This window comes from Thunnus thynnus, chromosome 14 (assembly GCF_963924715.1).
Source record: "Thunnus thynnus chromosome 14, fThuThy2.1, whole genome shotgun sequence".
Taxonomy (NCBI): domain Eukaryota; kingdom Metazoa; phylum Chordata; class Actinopteri; order Scombriformes; family Scombridae; genus Thunnus; species Thunnus thynnus.
This window is the reverse complement of record NC_089530.1, coordinates 23,148,289-23,172,855: the sequence shown is the minus strand read 5'-3', so window position 1 is coordinate 23,172,855 and position 24,567 is coordinate 23,148,289. Positions and strand designations below refer to the sequence as shown.

General features: G+C 38.4%; 1 protein-coding gene across 3 annotated transcripts in view; it reads right to left on the bottom strand.

Annotated features, from left to right (window-relative positions):
* atrnl1a (attractin-like 1a) overlaps positions 1-24,567 on the bottom strand; it is a 319,852-nt gene that overhangs the window by 160,732 nt on the left and 134,553 nt on the right. For all 3 annotated transcript variants that reach the window (XM_067610631.1, XM_067610633.1, XM_067610634.1), the window contains one exon: positions 14,819-14,871. In XM_067610631.1, coding sequence (XP_067466732.1) covers positions 14,819-14,871 — 53 coding nt within the window. The remainder of the gene's footprint in view (positions 1-14,818; positions 14,872-24,567) is intronic.

Genomic DNA, 24,567 nt, shown 5'->3' with positions numbered 1-24,567 from the left:
ATAAATATGAAGGACGAGCGCTCACAATGCCGGTTTCTTAGGCAGACGAGACGATCAATAGAACAAGAGTGAGAGTCGAAATAATCATGTTCGGTCAGAGATATAATCATTTTTGAAAGCGGCTCCGATTGAGTGTCTGGAAGCAGCCTCTTTGTCAGAGAGACAATGACTGACGTATGGAGGGGATCACAGTGATTCAACATCTGGATGGACAGCAGGAGCCATGCTGGGTCACCTTGTCTGTCTGCATTGACAGGGGGAGGAAGAAGGCAGGAGAACACAGAGGAAGAGGAGGAGAGAAAAGAGAGGAATGAGCAGAGAAAGCAGCTATGTGGCCATGAGAGGATAACAGAGGGGAGAGGATATTTTTTAAGTTAATCAGCATGACTGCTGAGCGCTAACCCCTCGGGGTAATCCAGGTATGTGTGTGAAGTCTGCATCCAAGGGCAGCTCAGGTTAAAACACTCTCAGGCCAGTAAAACTTATTCTTGTATTTTAAGCTCAAAAAAAAAATCTGGGTCTTATTTTTCTGAGTTATTTTAGTATTCACTACCATAATTGGCAGTAGGGATGTGCAGAGAGTCCAGTATTTGTATTTGTATCTGTATTTGTTGAGGAAGCAAAATTACTTGTATTTGTATTTGAATAAAAGTGGAAAGAGGTTTAAAAATCCTGTCTTTGTTTTTATTACGCTTTTAATTTTAGAAAATTAAAATGTTACAATAAGTGTTCATGAAGTGTTCCCTTGGAACACTTAATTTATGTCAGTAGTTCAGCTTTATCTCTGGGGAACACCCCCAACTCCGGGAGTGACGTCCAAATTAGGAAATGTGCGTCATGTAGCAGGTGGATGTGACTCCCCTAGTTGAGACCTGCTGATAGATGTAACAACGGAGCAGAGGAGAGACACTGATATAATGATGTAACCAACCCGTGCGTTGGTATTTAACATGTTTTTTTTTTCTTCCCAAAAACAAATAATTTTAAAAATATTTGTATGAAACAAATATTCGTAAAATATTCAGGCACACCCCTAATTGGTAGTCGGTTAGATTCCAGTAGGTTAACTGATGAAAGCTGTCAGATGATAAGTTTAAGTGAAAATGAAGGAAAAACCCAAAAACTCCTGACCATAGGCATAGATTTTTATGGCGAGAACACATTGCAGATTGCAAATAAAAGCATTGAAGACAGTGACTCACATTAAAAAAATAAAAATTCAACATAAAGTTGTCTTGTATTGATGCTTAAAGGTGAACAACTGAACCATGTTTTATTTTCTTCTGTGTCATGTTGTAACAACGCAAATTTTGTCATGTTATGTTTGAAATTCAGCTAAAATCCAGCGAACTGTTGTTTGTGGATGTGTGGAAGGTTGATTTAAACGTGTTTTTTAGGGTATTACACAGGAGCAGCTACTTTTAAATCTATTTGAAGAAGGTGGGTGAAAATCACAGTCACAATACAGTAAGTGCAGCAAATTTAAACCTTTACAGATGCAAGTCAAATATAGTGCAGGTGAGAATTCTTTTCTGTATTCTGGGGCCATGAAGTGCTATCAGTTGCCTACTTTAATTAAAGACGAGTCTTGAATACATCCCTAAATATATTATCGATTGTTTGTTTGTCTACAATTGGTGCTTGTGTTGTAATAATTTCTTCATGTCAGATGATAAACGTCTGTCACCATCTTGCTGAATAGTTGAAAGTCTGTGAAAATACCAGGGACAACAATGGAAACAGGTATAGGACTTTATCTATCTATTCCTGACAAAGTCTTATGTTGTGTTTTTAAATATATTGTCAATAAACCTAATGTCATTTTACTTCACATGAGACCACGTTAATAACATCTTCACTAGATAATTGGCTGACAATATAACAAATACCAGTCTAGATCCTCTGCCATCTTTGTTGTAGTTCCAACATCATTCCAGCCATCTCTTGCTGTCCTTCAGGGTAATAATGAACAGAAAGAGTCTTCAGCTTTAAGGTGCTCAAGGGCAAGACATTAAAGGATGCAGTGTCCCCTGTGAATTAAATGTACATATTTTCTCTTTTAAGGAATCTCATGTGTATGCAGTGTGTGCATGCTCTTGTGGAAACAGCGTGACAGTCAGTAAATGTACCGTATGCACTACACTACAGTTTGTCATACAAATAAATACTACAGCTCCTCAAGTACAAAGCCAAGTACCCCAAGTTTTGTTTGCCAGCGGCTCAGTAAAGTTTGCTTCCTAAACACGACTTGAGGACTGAAGCAGGAACAGCAGGAACAAACTCCTTTTCTCTTCAGATACTGATTCCAAAAGTCTGACTAGAGTCTCTGCTAATGCAACATATCTGTATTGTGTTTCTATTTCAATTTAAATCTGTGTCCAACTGACTAAGATCATATTTTTAATGTGTTAGGTACTTTTTAATCATAGGTGGAGACATTCATATACAAACATTCTTTTAGGGCTTCTTCAAATGAATTACAGAAGAAGAAGGATTGTAGAAGGTTTATAAAATTACAAGTTTTTAACAGCAGTGGACCGATTACACCTGGCTGATACACTTCCTTTAGCTCCACATTGGAGCTGCTTGGTAGTCAACAGCAGAGGACTGTTGCTGTGTCAGAAACTGCCTGAATGTGTCAGAGAAAGAACATCTAAGTGCTGTTACAGGTAATCTGTTGCCGTCTAACGCAGAGTGGCAGCAGTCAGCAGAGATACTGAAAGAGCTTTTCAACTTACCAAGCAGAAAAACTTTGTGTCACAAACAGTAGATAGATAGATAGAGAGAGAGAGAGAGAGAGAGAGATGTTTAATATCACCTTCCTTTCAGCTGTACAATCCTGGGGCGTCACCAAGACGAAAGCAAATTATGTTTGACAAACACCCTTGTTTTGTTCAGCCTTCATGGCAAGTTAGCCCGAACAGCAGATATCATCAGATCAAAGACAATATTTTTTTCTTAACATCTCCCTTTTCCTCCCTCCCTCCCTCGCAGGCAGACATGCACTGCTGCTGCTGCTCAGTTGTTTATCCCATAAGGGTCGTCAGTACAACTTCAGAGTATTTGGAGGGTTTTTTTTATACTTTTAAAAGGGGATAGAGAGAGTGTGTGCATATTCCTGCGTGTGTACAATATGTTTGGCCTCTGAGTACATACAATATATGTACACGTGCATGTGCGCATACATTTGCCTGCTTGTGCATCTGCCGTGTACGAATCTGCATAGTTAACCAAACAAATGAGAATACCGCACAAAAAAAAAACTTCCGACACAAGAAAACAAATTACACCGGTCCCTCCGTGTGTTTCCAATATGTTTGATTTCAAGGCTGTTAGGAACAAGAGCATCAGACAGGTTTAAAAGTTCATCTCAGCTAATTTCAAATCCCATCTGAGAAATCTGACAGCAGTTTCACTTAGGGATTCTCAATTACACACGTACATGTGCGAAATTCTCACTCCGGATGAATTGTATCAAGGTATCACTAAAGCTATTAACGATCCCCAGAAGAACTGAAATAGAAATAGTCTATGCCAATTTCTCAGGTTCACAGATGGGTGATCTTATTACCATATAATATGTAAGCTGATTCAGCCTATATGAAACAAAACACAGTGATGGGGAATGAGAAGGCAGAAGAGAAAGCCTTCACCCGGAACGTAATCTGATATTCCAGCAGTCTGCTTCGAATGGAAATCCAAAAACAAGCGTGAACTCACCTACAATGTCAGTTTGTCAGAATCTCTCGCTGAGGTTTCATTTAATGCTTGTTAACAACTCATTATTTCCCATTTGCAACACCTGCCTGGCAGAGCACGGGCCAGACATTACAGCATCACCTTGCTGAGGAATACAGGTTAGTAGCAGGGGAGTAAACACAAGGACAACACGGATTCAATATCACACCAGACTGGAGGTCAAGGTAATCTGGAAGGTATGCCTGAGGCCGGGTGACCCTGAGTATATTACAGACTCACTGTTCCTTAACAATACAATGATCTGACGGATGGACAGTCACAAAGTTCAAAATCACCGGCGTCCCAACTGCAGACCATTTAATTCTGAGCACACAAAATGCCAGAATAAAAACCAAAAATCAATATGTTTTTAAAAGGTGGTGTGGATGACGCTGTTGTAATAGAAGAAACTTAATCATACACTGCAAATAATACTGATGAAAACACCTACAGACTGACTCCAAACTAAAGACAGATCACTGTCCAGTCAGAATGGTAAAAATAGTTGCTGATGGGCTCATGTCACACTAGTAAATTATACCACAATATCTCCAGATATATCAATCATATGTTAGTTGGCATAGATGTATGTTGTTCATGGACGCTGTCATCCCACAATGCAACACATAATGGAGGAGCTTTTCAGGGCTGGAAAAAGAGATGAGAGAGCTCCAGTGAAGTCTCAAATTAAACATGTGAAGCAATAAATTAACCTTTCACTAAGCTTTTAACTTGGGAATAAGCTATTGTCCTCTGAAAATGTACACTTTTATACTTACAGCCAATATAACTGTTAGCAGTAATACCTGGGGAACATATAATACAGTAAAAAAGTAGAGATTATACAGTGTAATACAGTGCAAATCATCAGTCAAATCAAGTTCTGTTTTTGTTGAAACTATGACTGGTGGACATCTTTAACCTTCATGTTGTCCTCGGGTCAATTTTGACCCGGGAGGTCATTATGTGCTGTCATCAAAAACATCGAAATGGTTTCAAAACAGTATCCTGACAAAGTAATTATGAATTATTTTAACTATAGTTGAGATCAGAGGAAAATATGTTGATGGGTTATGGCAGACTGGTATATACAAAAGTTTAGTCAGGATGCTGTTTTAAAACCATTTCAATTTTTTTGATGACAGCACATAATGACACTTGTTGTCCTCCCGGGTCAAAACTGACCCGAGGACAACAGGAGGGTTAAACACAACAACTAAAAATAATAGTCACTGTATAACATGTTGTTTCAGTGCCAGGTTCCTTATATTGTGTCTATGATAAGGGAATATGATCGCTAAGGAAGATACATTCTGTGTTTTTTGGTGTAGTTTTGTTTTGGACAGTGTACTGACAGGTGTCTATATTATTTTTTTTTTTTACCTCATTTACATATAAAGAAGAGCAAATACATTACAAACATCTTGTAAAATAATACAACACCACAACTAGAGCCTCAAAAAAAACGACCGCAGACTATCAACACCTCCCTAACACCGACTCAATAAAAAGAGAACTTAAACTTCACAAAGGCAGGATATTTTACTACTCAATAAAACTTTATTTATCCCTGTTAGAACAATTGTACGCAGCAGCTCGTTACACAGACCAACAGATACACACACAGTTGACAGGAACGAATGAAAAAATAATGTTAATCACAAAGCTAAAAACAATGAAAGGCTGTAAATCTAAAAATAAACTGTATGTGGATATATAACTATAATAAATACACACTGCAGTACATTGCAGTGCTGTTGAACTGCACTGCATTACTGAAGATTAATGTTTGTATTTTCTGGTAAATCTGTGTAATTCTAATATCTAGTATGGACTTGGGTCACTGGGGTCAGTGAGAACATTTCTTTTCTTCTATCTGCTCTGTGTATCCTCCCAAAATGCCATATAGTACATGGATCAAACTCTTATTGAAACTTACTCAAACTGATCTAAATTCAGTCGGAATATTTAATAGTCTGTCAAGGGTAGCTATTGGATTGCAAAAAAGGGTTTTGGCCTGATAGGACCAATTAATCCAAGTTGGATAGGCGTCCAGACTGATTGCCTGTCAGGAAATATTGAGACATCCTGGACTGACACAAGATCACGTCCTAATGAACGGCCTCAGGCCAGGAACGATGCTGACTGCTGATCACTGATGTGCAACTACCCCTGAGGTCTGAAATTGGCTGAAACATTGACTTACTTTTCTTTAGTTTCCTTTGATATCATTTTACCACTAAAAGAAGAAATCTTGTAGTTGAAATTGATATGACAAATCACCCCTCTTCATCTCTCTCCAGCAGTAGATTTAGATTTTTGTCATGACATCACTACGCAGTCTTATGTTGTGTTATGCATCACTAATTGCCTGTTAATTGAGACTGTGAGGTTGTCAGTAAATATCGGAGCTACTTTTGTTCAGCTTGACTAATCTTTCCCAGAAGGCCTAAGGGCAGCAAGAGGCACTGACTGTGGCCTGACTGGTGTTAGCTGGTAATTCAACTGACTGCTGGTCTTTTCAGTATAAGTGACAGGACACTTGGTGGCTGTTATGGCTGCAAAACTGACCCGTAAAAAAAGCTGAATGTATGTTGCACTTTATGTTGTGAAAGATATACTGGAAACATTTTATGTTTGTTTTAAACAGTAGGCATAGTGGCATTTTACCTTTAGAGAGTATCTGTTTATTTATATATTGTTATTTTATAATTAATGTGTGAATTGAAAATGTTATTTTCGCATATAAGGCAAAACACAAAGAAACAGCTATACTGAAATCATTTTAGTTTGTTTTAAGTAGGCTAAGTAACACTTTTACTTTTGAAAGAATAGTTGTTGATTTCATATATTATCAAATCTCTTTTGCAAATAAGACAAAAAATGTGCTAAACAAACCGAACTGAAACCAAAACCGTGCCCCAAAAACCGCAATAAAAACTGAAACACGGGCTTATTGAACCATAGCACCCCTAGTGGCCGTCCCTAATTAGACGTCCCTTGTAGCTGATTGTGATGGAATATGACAAGTGGTTCATTAAAGCGTCGTCCTGGTGATCCCCGCTGATAAATACTAGCCTGACTGGGGGCAAACTCATTAAAAAGCAAAGTTGCTTTTCATCAATTGACTGGTAGTGCAATATGACAGTGTTAACTGAACCAAAGCATCGCTCTGTGCACTTCCTCCTCGAGTGAGATGAGAAACACTGCCGTCAGTAGCTGGACGCTCACATTTATCAGAGATGAAAACATTTCATCAACATGCATTTCTGACTGCTGCTTCATCAAATGCTTGTTAACAATGTCAAGAGCAAGTTTCTGCGTGTGACATGACTTCACGCTGTATTATTGTTCAATAACAATATGTTACAATACATTACAACTGTCAAACGTGGTGCTTAAATCCTAAAAACTGGCCAAAACCAGCTAAGAGGTATTGTCTGTACTGTAGAGCCAAGCGTGATAGCTTGTGCCTATGTGCTGTAGAACTGTAGAGCCATACTGTTTGTATTTAGGTGACATACTCGTTAATTGCAACGAACATGATGAATTTATTCCTTTGAACTATGTATACATGGAGCTCTGTTCCTGAGCATGCTCTGTGGCATCTGACCAATATAAAGCAACTCTCCAGAGAGTAAATAAGAATTTGAGGCGTGACAGAAAATGTATCTACCGTGTTCACTGTAATGAAGGACTTTGTCAGCAAATGCAATTGTGCACTATAGCACTTTCATGTGTTTTCATACGAGACCAAGGTTATATCAAGTTGTAATACCAAGAATGTCCTCGCCATGAAAATGATAGTTATTTGTATAAACACTTCAAACAACCTGTGATGACATTTTCCTTGCAAGCAACCTCTTGTTGTCACATGAATATTGACTGTCCTCTTTCAGTAGCAAAGGAGGAAATAGCATGACATTGTTATAGTGATGCAAAACCACATAGGAAGGAGAATCATAATTGAAGAAAGGGCTTGCTGCACACCAAAAAGCTCAAGTCTGGACCAATTTTCTTCTCAGGATGTATTAAAACAATATCTGAAGGTGTAAGACCTGCAGAGGATGTTTTTTTAGTGAGCAACAGGCTCTTTCGTCATTTTTGAGTCTTTTACATTGTCTGTGTTCAACCAGTACCCAGCTAAATTATACTGCTGCACAGACAGAGAAGTTCAGACTTTCCTCTTAAGGAGGAGGTTGGATTAGATGATTGGGGAAGCTTAACACCATAGACACGGTTTGAGTCCTGTCTGCCTCAGTCAACATTGGTTAAGTTTAACCTTTAAAGCAATATTTGCCTTAACTTAACCAGACCTACCCATACAGGTGACAGATCAGAAAACACGTCTTAATTTTTAGGACTTATTGACAGCACTTCTTATTATTGCTTTGGGTTCTTAGAGATTTGTTGATGACTGACTGACAAACTGTTGCCAACTGAGCAAACATATACTGCCCTGTCTGTGTTCAATGACTGCTTACAACTGACTTTGTAATACTACTTCTATACAGATGAAAGAGGCAGACAGAGAGGGGAGGAGACTACAAAACATGTCTGATTCACAGCAGATGTCAAGGTGGCTGTACTTGTTATGATGTTCAGCTGTTCAACCTTGAGTGGTTGTTTGGTTTAGATAATGGCTTTCTATTCCCCTTTAAAGGGTTTGAGGCAAGTGCTTAACCTCTGTTCCTGGACTTATGGTACCCTGGAAGAGTTCTGTGTCAGGGCTGCTGCTCTCTGAAGCAGACAAGCAGTCCTGCACATGGATGGAATAAATCCAGCCTGTTGTACTCTGTTCTGACCAGTGGCGAACCGTGACGATTAGAGCTGGACCTTCAGCTCGGCCAAACACACACACACACACACACACACACACCTAAAAAGCAGCAACAGGGCAAAGGATTTTGCGAGGGATGAACAACTGTAACACTTTAACTAACCATGACATGAGGTAAACAAGAATAGGCATAATAATCATTTTAACCTCAGGCGTCTTCTCTATACCTACTCTATGTAAATAAGTCAAAAAACAGGGATCATTTAAAATGAACAACATACAAAGATAAAAACTGGAAATATAAAACCGGCCACCCAGAATATATATTATTCTTGTCAATGTGACAAAGTGACTCAGTGGGCTGTTAAAAATTGCGAGGGTCAGTTTTTTTCATAAAATGAAATTCATTGATGTAAACATGCAATAGCCTCAGGAAGACTAAATAACAACAACATAAGGCGACTGTTTCAAAATCAAAGAATACATCTATTAATCAGAGCAATCACAAAATCAGCAGGGGGAGGTGCGTAGAAACAGCTGTTTGCAGCTTGCAGCTCTCTCTCTCTCAAACAAACAAACAAACAGTCATGTGTGCCGTTATTCCTCATGTACAAATGAAAGAAAAATACATTTGTCTCCTCCAAACTTATTTGGTCTGCTGCTTAGAGCTTTAATAAATGCACTGCTATTTGCAAATAGGTTTCCAGGTGGACTGGCTGACAGGACACTAATCCTCGCTTAGCATGATGCTAACGACATATTAATACAATGGGAAATCCCATAGAATAATGGCAAAGCTGGACAGACTGCATTTTTCTATTAATCTTGTACATTATGTTGACTCCCAGTACACATTTTAATCTGCCTTTCTGCACAGCCTGAACCTGCAACTTTCATGCAGTCTTTGAGTCTTTAAACATCCCTCTATGCAGTCAAAAATAATGTCAACATGTTTTTACAGGTGTTTTTAATAGTTTTGTATCGTCAGAATGAAGAAAAGTTGGCCTTTTTCTCTCATCTGGCTTGGGGGGCGTGTCAGAGGCTTGTTTGTTGACATTAGCTGGGAGGCTACCAGTGTTACACTGTATGGAACAGAGGCAAAGTAAACAGGCAGGGTGTCCCAAACAGGGATTTTGAAGAGTAACGACCAAACCAGCATCTAACCGGTCCAAAGTTACATTTGCAGGTATGTTTTCATGCTGTTTAATGTGCTGCAGCTGAGCTAGCCATCTAGCTGCTATCTGATATTAGCATTTTTCCTGTGAATGTTTGGTGGCTCGTTCAACAGGCTAAGGTGCAGGACAAGACGTGTTCATGTTTGTAAGTTAGATAAGGAGACTTTAGCAGGAAAGCTAATATGGGTTGTTGTTCAGAGTCTGTGGCTTTTGTGTTGTGTAGCAGGATGCAATCAGGCTCAGTGTGACCGTCTGCTCTGCTTATGATAGAATGCAACGTTATCGCTTTATGCAAAGATTTGATTTGCTGTATCCAAATAACAACTCTATGTAGGTGGATGATAGAATGGTATTTCAAAAGTAAAGGGTGCCCTCATGAAATCAAAGAATTTAAAATATAAATTTCTCCCTTTTGGGTGTTGTTTCTGTCTGCTGACTGTGTTCTTGTCTTATGAATGTTTCTTGTTGTCAGGGCTCTCATGAAAAGAGATCCTAATCTCAATGAGACTACCTGATTACATAAAGATTAAATTAAAAAAAAAGAAAAGAGAGACATTTCTGAGCCTGATAATGATTACTAGAATTTAAAAAGGCAAAATTAATTCCATTTCAATTGAATCAATACAATCAGTGGGTTCACACATGGGGGCAAAGTAAATACACAAATCTTGATTCTTGGCTTCTTTCGCTCTCTTCAGTAATTCTTATTAAACTCAATTTTGTACAATCCCAAGATCAAAATGCCACATGGGAATAAATGTCACAGTGCAGAGAAAATGTGACCGACTAGCACCAGCACGTTCCCAGCTTGCTCACACCAGCTACAGTATTTCACTTTATTTATTTATTTTTGGCCCTATTTAGGGAAGACACAATACTGTATTTTTATTTTTTTTTTTTAGCATTCCATTTAATCTCCCTGCCGTCAGCTGTCTGATAACTTTTCACCATCTCTTCACATCAAAAGAAATCCACAGGTGGTACAGGATCTCAAACCTCTAAATCTGACAGCATCTCTTGCCTTGCATGTCATATTTGCAGATGAAGCTTTTTTTTTTTTTATCAACACCTTCCTTCCCATGACATTTAAGGCTAATATTACCTTCAACCACAACTGTGTCTGCTTTCTTCAAAGTACCAGGAAATGGATGGCTTTTAAATTCATAGTCTTGCTCTATGTGTGTGTCGGTGTGTGACAGAGAGAGAGAGAGAGAGAGAGAGAGAAAGGGTGTTGTGTGCATCCATGTGTGTGCGTCAGAGTGTGCTTGCTCTTATTCAAACAAAACTAGCCCCATTTCATAGACAGCAGAAAAGATAATGTTGCATTAATGACAGAACACAATGTAGTCAAATACGTCTGAAAAAACACACACCACTTCAGCTGTGACCATAGTGATAAAGTAGCTACACACTTAAAGAGCCCTTAAAACCTGTCCATGTGTCTGACTGTACACATGTATACTATCTAAAGCCCTTCACAGTACTGGGCAGTAAAAGGGCATTGCATTGGTGCCATCTAGTGCCTTCAAACCTCAGTCCTGAGTCCGGCATACAGAGTAAATAAAACAAACCATCAGTGAACTGTAAAACTAAATCTTATCTAAAATGTTTTTTGATTATGTAGAGCTCTATCGTCTGTAACACCCGGAGGAAAACATGACTCACTTGAGATGATATCACAGGTTCAAACTTTAGTAGAGAAAGTTGCTCATGTTCTCAAATGATAGCTGGATTATTGCAGAACATTAAAATACCAAATATGATTTCTTTAACCAACTGCTGCGCCTCCTTAATTGGCAGATTTCTCTGAACTAAATTTCTGTGTAATTGTGCGTGTAAAAAGGAATGTAAATGGCATTTAAAGATAAAAGCTTTTGCAGAGGTGAACCCATGTTACAGGCCTCGATTGCATTCTTGACCTGAAGTTGTTTTTGTGATCAAAGGCATATTTGAAGTGACCAGTGCAATCTTTGGTATGACTCCTCTGATTGCTGTATCCTCTCGAGCCTCCCTCATTGAAACAATGACAGCCCCTCTCAAAGTAGAGGGCTATTGACATTGACAGGACTTGAACTCTTTTGATATAATATTAAAACTGATGATGGCAATTTATAGACTGTGTGTGTGTGTGTGTGTGTGTGTATTTGTGTGAGAGAGATGCAGAATAATGTGAGTATGTGCTTGTGTGCCACAAAACATCTGTTTTGACTACGGCACTTCTCCTTCATCTGCCCTTTAAAGGGAAAACCAGCAATTTGTTGCAAATGAGCTAAGTCAATGTGGTCCCTGCTAGCATCTGGAAACAGGAAGACAAAGTCCTGGACAGAAACACTTTCTTTATGCATCTATCTTCATTCAAAAGTAGGAAAATCTTTGGAAACAACAGCACATCCTTTTTTCATCATAATTTCTAGATATTTTAATGTGGGATTCATCTTCCAACTTGTCTTATAAATAAAAAAATCCACTATGCTTTATCTTAACGGCTCATTTGTATGCTTAAAACATCCTATGCTAACAATTTTGTGGTAATGGAAACTGTTTCCAAGGTCAAGGATGAACTTTCAGTCTCAATGATTGTCCTCTCTCAGAAGCAAAGGCAGAAGTCCGTGACATTGTTATTAGTGCCGCAAGAACTCTTAGGAAGGAGGTCGAGGTGGATTCTTGGGTTTCCAAAGAATGTGACTTAAATACTGGAGACTACAGTTTGTATCCTGTCTCCTTCCAACGGTTGATGACAGTTTGGCTAAGAAATAATCATCATAAAGGCAATTGTTCCCAAACTTAAAGTGGTTTAATTGCCTAAACTTAACCAAATCATAACCAGTGAGGTTTCACATCAAAGTCCATCTATTGCCTGATGCTAGCCTTTACTGTAATGTTCAGGGAATGCTTATTGTTCTCCACAGATATGAAACTATTGTAAAGTATCATCCTACTTTTATTCTGTCTCTTGACAGCGGAGTGAGGCTGAGTCACAGGCAAGCTGTATGAACTGTCCAGATGACGGATTTCAGTTGACTCTCTTGGATCTCAAGGGAAACTAAAATGCTAAAATTGCCAAGACAGTTTGCCTGCAGGGCTCCTCTGTGGGGAGGCTTCCGGTGCAGGCTCTGCTCTCAGGGAGCTCCGCTGTCAGCACAGGAAATGCTACCAAAATAAAGCAAAACGCACAACACGATACCTCCACTGTCAGGAAAAAAAGAACACAGAACTATCTGCTGTCAGGAAAATACATGTTGCTGTTTAATGTGATTTTGTCAATAATATATATTAAATAATTCTGCCAACACAGTAATGTTATAGTGTGAATTCTTCAAATGTAGTTATACACATCTGTCAACATACCATGTAAAGTGACTCTACCAATAATAATTAAAGGCTATCAACATAGCACTATTATTTAAATATTGAATGCACTGATTTATTTCAACAGAGCACATATTTATTGATTGATTCATAAACCAATATAGCCTATAGCTCAGTGATTCAACAAACACTGCTTGCTTGAATCCTCTCTTCCCCTCTCACAGACACACAGACACATGCACTTTTATTTGCAATGTCTGAGTCATACTTTCTCTTTGCAGGCAGACGGACTGTTATAGACAGACTTTTCAATTGTGATCAGGTGAATTTCATATGAAAAGCTGACAATCGATAGCCTATTTAATAACACTGCTTTTGTTAATATTTACAACCTTCAAAGACTCAAGTCTATATATACATATATACACATCTATTGATATATAAGAAATCTGCCAAAACGAGCTTTATACTCATAAAGCATATATGGAAAAGTTTGCTTTGTGTATGTGAAATGGACTTAATGGATTTAATACTGAAGCTAGCCAGCATTGGCGTAATAGTTAGCCTGACTAAATAACATTTCATAATTACGGTGATTTACATTTACACAAACTGATAACATAACGTAGGATTTCAACAGCACAACTAGTACAGAGCAAAACATTCAGACTCTATTTGATATTTTAGATAAGGGAAGGAAGCTTCAATAATGACCAAGTGTTGTTTAAACTGAACATTTTACTCACCAATATGATGCAGTTTTACAGGAAAGAAAGAAAACGGTGGACTTTGGACACAAATTTCATCTATAGCTGTATGTTACTCAGAGCAATGTATTTTCAGTATATTGTTCATAGTAATATTGCATAAATACCATTACCAGGTTTCCTATAAATCACATTTTCTGTAAATATTGTGTGTAAGATACCGAGTGTGCGAGAGAAGACAGAGTCAGAGTTAACGCTGAGTCATGATGCTACAGCTAATTCTGCTAACTTTGATGCAGTACAGTAACTCTGGATGAACACAGAGGCCACATAATACATTACACTATGTTTTTAACATTTCGTTGATATAGCTACCATTAAAACAACTAAATGAATCGCTTCATTTAGTTACTTTAAACCAAACAGGTCACAGTCACCGCTATTTATGGCTCTCGAAAACAACCATTTGCATATCTCGTGTCCTGACAGTGGAGCTGCCCTGTGAGTGGAGCCTACGCCAGAAGCGTCCCCAGAGAGGAGACCTGCAGGTAGACCCCTCTCAAAATTGCTCATTTCCATTTTCTAACAATGTTAGTTTTGCCAAAATACAGCTAAATACACTGTTAGTATGACATACTGTTGCCCTCCTTGAAGCTGCTAAGTTTCGAGGGGCTTTAATGTACAACTGTTTATGTTTCAACCATTACAGCTTCTATATGATATGAGTGTTTGGAACACAGTGGGCATACATATCAATAGTAGAGAGGTACATTATGCAGAGTGTTTGAAAAGTTTCTGTGAATGTTTTGATAGCCTTTTCCCACCATGAACACTTGCCACTGTTATCTGAAAAAGAGAAAACTATTTTTTTCTTACAGCAACCTCTTGTATGTTTGACACTCAAAAGATAAATTTGGGTTGCAGTATCTGTTTAGCCTTGCACTCGCATTCCTGGGTACAGACATCCTAATCAAGGGACAGAGATCAGTACTGTATGAAGGGACAGACTTCAGCTGTGTGCGTGTGTGTATGTATGTGTGTGCGTGACAGTCGATGTGAATGCCACGGAGGCGAGGGAGACTCAGGTGTAGCGGCAGCAGGATACTTACAATAACATGTTCCTCGGAGAGGGTTTCCAAGGTAACGGTTCTCTGAGTCACATCTGGAACGACACGGGAGAGGAGAGACAGATGGAGAGGGAGAGAAAGAAGAAGAAGAGAGAGAAAGAATACAAGGCATTAGCAGTCAACACAGGCTTAGTTTTTACGAAGACAAATTTTTGTATTAGTGTAGTGTGGTTCAGTGTGTGTCAGGTGGGCCCTTGCTGCAGGTGTTGTCTTCACCCAGCTCTTTGCGAGGTGATTTCCCTCGACAGTCTTGTCTAGCCATAGCTGCTCTGTTTTACCCAGGGGCCCACAAACACACATAATTAGAGAGAACACCTTGAACTGTAGCGTGAGAGAGAACAACACAGTCTGGTGTAAAAGTGCATACATGCTTATTAAAAGCCTTATTAAAAGTGTATACATGCCTATTAAAATGTGTTTTCATACATCTGTAAATGTTTTTTTTATCTGTGTATAATACATCCCATTTAGTAAAAATCACAAAAACAACCATTAACCGTTTTGGAAACCATACTACTGTGTTTTAGATATTTTTTTTGTTTGTTTTCATGTTTGAACCATTTAGGGTAGCCATTAGTTTCCATTTATGTCCATTATTTTCAATTATAATATGAAAAGCACTTGCATGAGTTATTTAATACTTCCAAGTCTGCATGAATTGTTCTCAAGGTTACATGAAGTAATGCCATGCAAAGCTTTCACGCCAATATGCACTTAAACTGCTAAACAACATTGTCATGTTGTAGTAGCTGATTATCAAAGAAGCTGACTAGCCTGAAACTGACGTCAGCAGTGCTTTTTATATGGATTATTGTCAGGTCGCTCATTCATGTGTCTATGTTTTTAAGTTAGATAAAGAAGAGGCAATAGCAGGATATGTGGGCTTTTGTTAACAGTATGAATTTAGCAGGTTGCTGTCTGGCTGTTTAGACAGAAATCAGCCCTACGTTGAGGCTGGTTCAACTTTTTTTGGCAGACGACTCTGTGTTTTATACTAGAGCCCTTTGGGTTCACACCGCCACTGCACTGCTGGACTGCCCTCATTGAAATGAACAGGCAGGCTGCATTTTTTCACACACCAAACAAGAGTCAATGGCAGAATAAGCTGTTTGGCATTGGCAGAGAAGATTTGGCATATTTTTCATGGGCGCAACCCACATACTCAGCTCTGCTGCTCATCCCACAAATGGATGTTCCTTACAAATGTGGCACCATTTAAAAGGGAAATAAACAGGCTTTCCAACGGTATAAGATTTATTGCCAAGAAGCATTGTTACAACAAAGAAATAATCTACCAAACACAAATTTCCTTACTTTTTGTGCTATGCTTACATACACAGAGAAGATAGGGGGCACAATCATAAAACCAAAAAAAAAACTAATTATACATTTCTCTTCTTTGGATTTTGATTTTGCTCCAAGGAGAGCACAGGACATGATTCATATATAAATCACTTCATTAAAAACATAGTAGTTAACAATGGGCACAACACTGACAGTTCCCTGTCAAACTGGACACATTTTTGAAAACCCAAACAGTATGAAAAAATATATCCGACACTGACTGACATTACTGTCAAACAACAATCAGTCAGCTTTTTATTTGCATTACTTTTTGACATTTTAGCCATTTAACTGACTCTCATTCATTGTGACCAGATAGAGGTTCGCAGTCTTTTAAAAGACACACATTCGTTGATGGACAGTAATTGGCTGTGGTTGAAAGTTATGACCTTTAGTTTAAGGGAAAGTCTCTAATGACCAGCAAGTTCTGACACAAACACAACTAGGTAAAAAAAACAATTGATTTTTCCAGTAGAAATGTAAGGAATTTTTCAAAATACATACAGTAATGGGATTTGCATGGTTTTCACAGTGTCCTGGGGTCCAGGAATGTAAGGGCTATTAATGATAATGTAAATATTAACACTGAACAAAAGTAATTAACATCAGGGTTATGGGTTTTCTTTCTCTTTCTTTTTCTTTCAGTTATCACCAAGACACAATATGTGCTTTTGAGGCCATTTAAGTGTCAAGATGGATGACGTGTACCTGGACTAGTTTGAGACCACAGATAGGAAAATTATTGCCTGACACTAACGAACAAAAGCCAGAGAACTTCCACTGCAGGCCGAGGGGAAAAAGAAAAGACGACCGAATATAATTGTTATAGCAATGTCACTGCTTTTAACATGTCCTAGGAGTGCTATAAATCTTATTTTTCTTGTGTATGTGTGGAAGAGCTTAAGAGGGAAAACAAAAAGAGTGTTTATTGACATTGCAACAGCTTGACAAAATTCTGTATCGTGGCCATAAATAAAAAAAAAGCAAACTTGCTGGTTATCAAAGCCATATGCAGCTCTTTGACATGCTTGACTAAATATGGATAAGAAAAACATCCTGTGCACTTCACAGTCGTCACACTGTTTCACAATATAACACAGGAGGGGAGGGAGGGAGGGTATAGAGAGACAGAGCAAGGTAGATGGAGGCAAGAACAGAGAAAGCGTTCAACAAAACTCATCCAGGAAAAGAATGATGGAGGAAAAAAAAAAGAGGAATAAATGAACAGGGACAAGAGGGCAGGTAGGGTTTACAGCCGGAGTGTTTGTGAATTTGCTTGTAGTGCTGCAGCAGGTCACAGAGCAGAGCTGAATACTGAATATTTCATTCTTCTATAAACCCTGACCAAGGACGAGGTCTTAAACCGTGGCTGCCTCACAGAGCTTCCATCCTGAATCAGGAATTTAGAACAACGGTAAAACATATAAAGAGGCTGCAAGATACTTTTGTGCTGATCATAGTGCATGACTCGTTTTGAGAGACCATTTGACTTATACAGAGATAGTTACAATAAACTGAGATATCTACTGAACATGACAGCTTATATATTATTTCATTTTGTCAGTGATTATTGTATCATGGCTTTAATACCGAAACACTTACTGGGTATAAAAACAATGTCAGTTAGAAGAAACATACTTAAAAGCTGAAATCAGTAATGTATTTTGGGTATTTTTGGCATCTGTATTACAGTCAAGTATAAAAATATCCACAGTTGAACCCAATTATGTAAGCAATCCATTTAGAAATGGAGTCAATGTGAAGTGAACAAAATATAGTAAATACATGAGATCAAAAGTAAGAAACACATTATGGACAGCATGAGAAAACAAACACTCTTTATAGGTTTAGAGATAATGGCTGAACGATGAGGCTGGCAATATTCTTTCTTTATTTTTTTTGTATTTTTAATAAATACTATGAGAAGATCTAAATCAACTATGAATTCATTCTACAGGTACTAACAAGTATCATCTGTGTATCCAAAGCCTGATATATTCCTCTGTGCCATAGGGCTCCATAGTTGTCCAAAAACTATTAATAACACATGAATGAGCCACACTGTTGCACTAAGAGACATTTTCTTTCATTACTATGAACACACACACACAAACACACACACAGTAGTTTAGTCTGAGTCAACACCGTCTTGCTGACGTAAATACTCACTGAAGCATCAAATGTGCATTAATCCGCTGCTGAAAATGCACAATTCTGCTTGAGTCATCAATTGCAAAAAAACAGTCCCTATTCCTCAACTGTTTTAGAAGGAAGGAAGGAAAGAAAGACGATGATTAAACTTATTAAACTGACAGTTTGGGATCCAGAGAAGAGACTTGTAGAGAGTTATCTCAAGAGGACTCTGTGACTTTAAAAGCTTTGGAGTTGCTCCCAACCGACGGCCACAAAGGAGCGTATTCAGGGCTTTTCAGCACAAAAAAGATTTATTGTGATAAATGTGATGTCATAAATTGCCCAGGGCTCTCTCTGGAGCCAAATATGATCTAAAAAAATATTTCTATCAGATATTATAATCACTAAGCTGTAATCATTTTTCCAAATATTATTCATAAAGTAGCTCTCCCTTCCCTCAGAGGAGGTTAGACATCAGGTTCAGCTGCTGATGAAGAAGCTGATAAGGATTCAGTGTTTGAGAATATTTCAGCAGGGTGGACACACTGAATCTGGCCGACTCTGTTTCCTCACCGCACAGACCTGATGCTAATATATTTACTATTGTGGGCTTAATCATCGTGATTGCCTCAAGTGGCACTGCATCAACTTTGCACTCAAGTAGTCTTCACAGCCACGCGCTGCAGGGAACTAAATTGAAGGGAGCTATCCTTTAATTTATGCTGTTTCATACTGTTCCTAAGGAAGAGCCACTTTCAAAGTTTTCTTTTAATGATGTCCTCTTTTTTTCCTAAATATAGATGATGTGATGATGCTTTAGGTTTGTTATGGTCATCGGTTTTTCCCATGAGCCTCCGCCGATGTTGCTAAGAGGCCAGTCAGAGCAAATCAGTAGCAAACTCATATCACTTTGTCATAAGTTTGACTGGGAACAAAACAAACTGATGAATTTATTTCCAGGTTTTTTATGTTACCTTCTGCTCACTGTGAGCAAGAAATACTCTTTGAAACTGTTTATTTCTTACTGAAAAGAAACTATAAGTGTCGTATTGACCTTTCGCTTCAAATTATGTGTGGCATTAATTGTTTAATAAAAAATAGAATAAAAAATGATTTGATGGAGTTGCTCATCTTATGTACTGATAATTCATCCAGGAGAGTTTCATGTCCAGGCTAGCCTTACTGGGAATCCACAAGCGAGATTTGAGCTGCAAATAGCTAGTATGCTAAAAAGCACACTTGCTAGTTAGCTAGCTTGAATACTCTTGTAAGCTAGTAATGTAGCTTTTATTCCATCTATAAAACAATACACACAGAACACACTGACAAATCATAACACACACACAAATGACCGAGGCAAAAACAAGCTGGTCATGTAGCTAGCATGCTAGCTAGCTGCTGGTCATTGATGTATTACAAGAGCTGGATGCCGGACCAAAAATGGTACCCATTCAATCCAATGACAGTTGCTCGGCTGGCGCATACGCCAAAAAAACATTTCTAGCTTCTGGGTTTGCTTCTGTGTTGTGCAGCCCACTGAATACACACAGTGATGATTCCCCCACTGGGTCCGCCCGCAAATTCCCGCTCAGCCAGTAGACTTTACATTGTGACGACGTCACTGATTTTTAAATAGCTTTTCTTGGCTCGAGGAAAGTTTTACAAATATAAAACCTCCATGGATCAAGAGTTCATGATAGAAAGAGTCGTAATTGACCTCGTTTGCAGATCGAGATGTCCTGTCTACAGTTTTACAGACGTCTCTTTTACAATGGTGGTCTGTGGCGGAAATGCTTTTTGGGCCCCAGGGGGATTTTTCGTTGCAATACTGCGAGTGACCACTGGGAAAAATTGGCAGCAGAGCCCTACCCAGCTCTTATATTACATCCATGCTGCTGGTGCTGCCTAATTGCAATGGCATGCAAAGAACTTTCTCTTTGCAGCTTTCTAGTGTGACTGTACACCGAGGTTGCTTCTGGCTGCTTCTGCTTCTTTTTTTTTTTACATGCGTTATGTGTTAAATCCAACATGTAGAACTATAACAAAGAGGGATAAGCAAACTTGCAGGAGGCTAAGTAGGTGGGTGAGGATGCACCATATTCACTCTCTTGGGGACATTTAAATCCTGGACACAGAGCTCCGACAAAAAGGGGACAGACACATAAGCTGCTTACAGTAGCCTAATGGGGACAAAATAAGGGCCACACAGGACTGACTGCCTCATCACTTAAAACACACACTGACTCAGCTACTCAAGCAAAGACGCACACATATACGAGTGACACATATTCTGCTCTGCTTGCTGTTCCTGTAAACCCCTGTGAACATAAACAAACAGGAGACTGAAGGTCACAGTGATGTCGGTCCTGCTTGTGTGTGTTACTGTCACTTATTTTAGCAGTGTGCAGGCATTTCAAATGTTGCCTACAGATGTTATAATGAAATCAAAGTACGTTTTGTAAGACTGATAACTATAAACCGTATCTGTTTTTGCAGCGTTCAAAATGACAAACATTCATTAGCACAAACACTCTCTCCAAAGTCAAGTACAGTAAAAGATGCAAAGTAGCAGTCAATTAGTGGAGTTCTCTGCATTTGGAGAAGAGGCCAATTAAAGCCAAATCAAAACAATCAAACAATCAGACAAAGCAACAAGAAAGAAAACACAGAGGAATAAGGTGGAGATCTCTGTGTTTATGAGAGGATAAAATATATTAATAGATGAATAAATTAAATAGAACACTCACAGATGACTTAAATGAATACTGTTAGCACACTGAAACAGCAGGAGAACATCTCACGAGCGGTTTGTTTTTAACTGCTGCTCAGGTATAGAGCATATTTAAACAATCCTGACCTGTAACCTTCACACTCTTCATGTCTGTGTAACAGCTGTTACCGTTCACACGTTCACAGAGGTCCTTTAAACATGCCCTGCGCTGGCTTTAGCTATGATACGATCTGCTGTAAGAGTCATTTTTAATCTGCTAGAGGCACAGCCTGAGGATGGTGACAGCCTGTCTACACTTCGGTTGAGAGTAAGATATCTTGAAAACTACTGACAAGATTGTCACTATCTTTGGTATGCATATCCATCTTTCCCAACATATGATCTTTAATGGCTTTGGCGACTGACTTAATGGTTACCATCAGGTCCGAATATCACCTCAATCAACACTTTTGTCCAAATTGGTTTAGCAAAATCTTGCCAAATTCCAACGTGTGCACACAAAATATCCAAATTTAATGAGCAGCATTTACAAATTAAATTCCCTATAACATATGCGGCCACAAAAAAATTGTATTAGTGTCTTCTGGTGTTTACAAGCTGTGAAAACAATTTGAGTCGCTGTGGAAGAGAAGAGAAGGAACATCTATAGAAGACAAGACAAAAAGGTCGGAGCATGGTGGAATAGTCAGGAAACAATACGGTTGGGTATCGAATCACAAAACTTGGTACCAACCTCAACGTGTCTGTAACAATCATTGTCCTAAAAACTGCCAGGTGTTGGCAATTTTAGACAAAATTTCTAGTACAGCTGTACTGTGTTTGGACACAATTTAAGAACTTTTGCTAATTTACAAGAAAAGGTTTTGTAGGAAAAAAATGTTTTTTTATTTCTCAAAGTAAGACATTTAAAAAAAGTCTCTGGAAACTCTGGTATCTTCTCAGTAATTGTATCCAAAAATGTCAAATGATATTCAGCCTTAAATACTGATAAGACCTTGTGTTCTCACATTTTATAGGAAATGCAATTACATTTTTTATCAACATATGAGGAAACATTTTAATGAACAACAGTGTTTTTAATTTGTTTTCTACCATATCCACTCGCTGTTTTTATGGTCATGTTTAAGCACTTAAAACACTTATTTAAATATTGTGGTTTTGGTTAAATATTAAAAAAGGCCAGAAGTGACTTGAACGACAGAGCAGGATGTTTACTTTGTCAGTATTTAACCAAAACCACAATCTTTCCCAATCCTTAATGAGTGTTTTAGTAGGAAAAACCATCAAACTACAGCTCGTGCAGTCAAAGTAACAATCAAATAGTGAAGAGAAACAACAAGGACAGTCAAATAGAGAGAAAAAGAACAGCGATTTATTTTCTGCTTAACATTAAATGTACAGAAGATGAAAGAAAAAACAAATGAGTCTAGGATGTAAAAAGGAAAGGATATATTCAGAAGCACAGACTCACGAGGATACACACACTCAAAGACAAAAAAAAAAAACCTGCTTTACCTAATGGCCCCATTATATCTGACTCTTAGCGGTTGTGACTTTGCACAGAAAATACACACACACACACACACACACACACACACACAAGTATGCTTCCACACACCTGCTGTAACCCGAGGGCGCTCACCATCCGCCCCTGGGGGGGAAATTGCTCGTTCATAATCAAAACGATGAACAAATGGCCCTATACTTGGCACACCATTTTGGAGTGACTCAAGCAAAACAAACAGTCCTGTGACAGAGTGACATTTAGAGAGAGAGAGACACACACAGAGAGAGAGAGAGAGGGAAAGGGAGGGAGTAAATCAGAGGTGCAATGACTGCAGCGCACTGGCTTAGGGATGCACAAGTGAACACACACAAACCTACTATTTCTGCTTTCGGGCCTCTGTGGAGTCCCAACCAGAATAATGAAATACTGGTGGTGTGCTGAAAAAGAAACATTACGCTCAAAAAGCCGAACGAACAGACGTACTGAGGCTGTGAAGGGCGTTCAACATGTTCACTCACCCTCAACTGCAACTGGGTATCGCTCCTTTTTTTTGTTTTTTTCCCCCAATTAGACTGAATTGGCGTTTCGTTTTCCTTCATTATTCAGTCAGTGTTAGTGTTAGCCGCTTTCTGTTAGGGAGGGTGTTGTTGTTTTGCCTTAGTCAATCAGCGGTGATTAGCTATCCTTCTCGGTGGTAGCGGTTGCTAAGAGCGGTTAACGTAATGCTTTTTCATGTTAATTGAATAAATATGAAGAGTTGTTTCTGTAAATTTACTCACATCAACGTGTAGCTGTGTCAGCCTCCTGCATGCTTTTTATTACCATTTTTCTGGCTCTGGGTAATATAAGATATATCAGAATAATATTAGCATAATTCTGTTAAGAAATAACATCTATTAGCTACACCAGCTGCAGGGTCAGCTGACATTAGTGGATCTGTGGTATGCTGTATTTAATTTGGGCAATATCGGATCAAAAGATGATCTAAATACTGAATACTCTGAATACATTCTTGTGGAAATAATGGTCCTCAAAAAGTTCAATACCCAGCCCTCCCCTCATGTAAGTCTGGCAAACACTATCATATAACACTATAATGCTAAAATAAAAGCATTATCATACTACAATAAAATGTAATTAGGATTCATGAACTGAGACTCTGAGATGGAAAAATGTCCAGTTGTGTTTGCATGTTCACGAAAGTATTCATGGCCTTGTGTAGACGTAAATGGATCTGTATGAAATGTATCCAACTACAGAAACACACTGATTGAAGCTGATAGTAAACATGTGGACGGAGACTTTCAGTGTTTGAGTCACGTTCATGTCAGGAGCTGAGCTGAGGTCTGCAAAAGGCAGTAAGTGGTGAAGGTCAAAGATTAAATTAAGGGTTAAAAAAAATGTACATAATGGGTGGCAGGTATGATTCAAGATGTGTGTGTGTGTGTGTGTGTGTGTGTGTGTGTGTGTGTGTGTGTGTGTGTGTGCAAGGCTTTAAAAAACAATATCAATAAATCTTTTTAAAAGGTATAAAAAAGGTAAAGAAGCAACGTTAAGCAGGAAACTTTATAATCAATCCACATGTCAAAGCATTATAAATTCATTTAGAGATGAAAATAATCCTGCAGCTTTTATGAAGATGTTGCATTTTCACAACACAAAAGCCCAAAAAGGACAAAAAGAGGTTGATTTTACCAAAAGCTTGCTCAGTTGATAATAAAATGCAAACTTTTTATGTGAATGTAGACATGAAATGAACTTCCAGATCCTGGAATGGTTATAAAAATAACTTCAATGTGATGTTTCATTAGATTCATCTGCCACCACTCACACAGATTACTGTCTCACCTTTGGCCAGTTGGAAGTTGTTCATTTTAAGCTCTGTCTGACTGTAGCTGTATGTTTTAGTGCATGTACTATATGTGCGAACAGTAGACACAACATCTGAAAGTGCATTAGAGAGACATCTAATATCAGACATCTAATATCAGAGAAATGGAGAAAATAAAATACTTC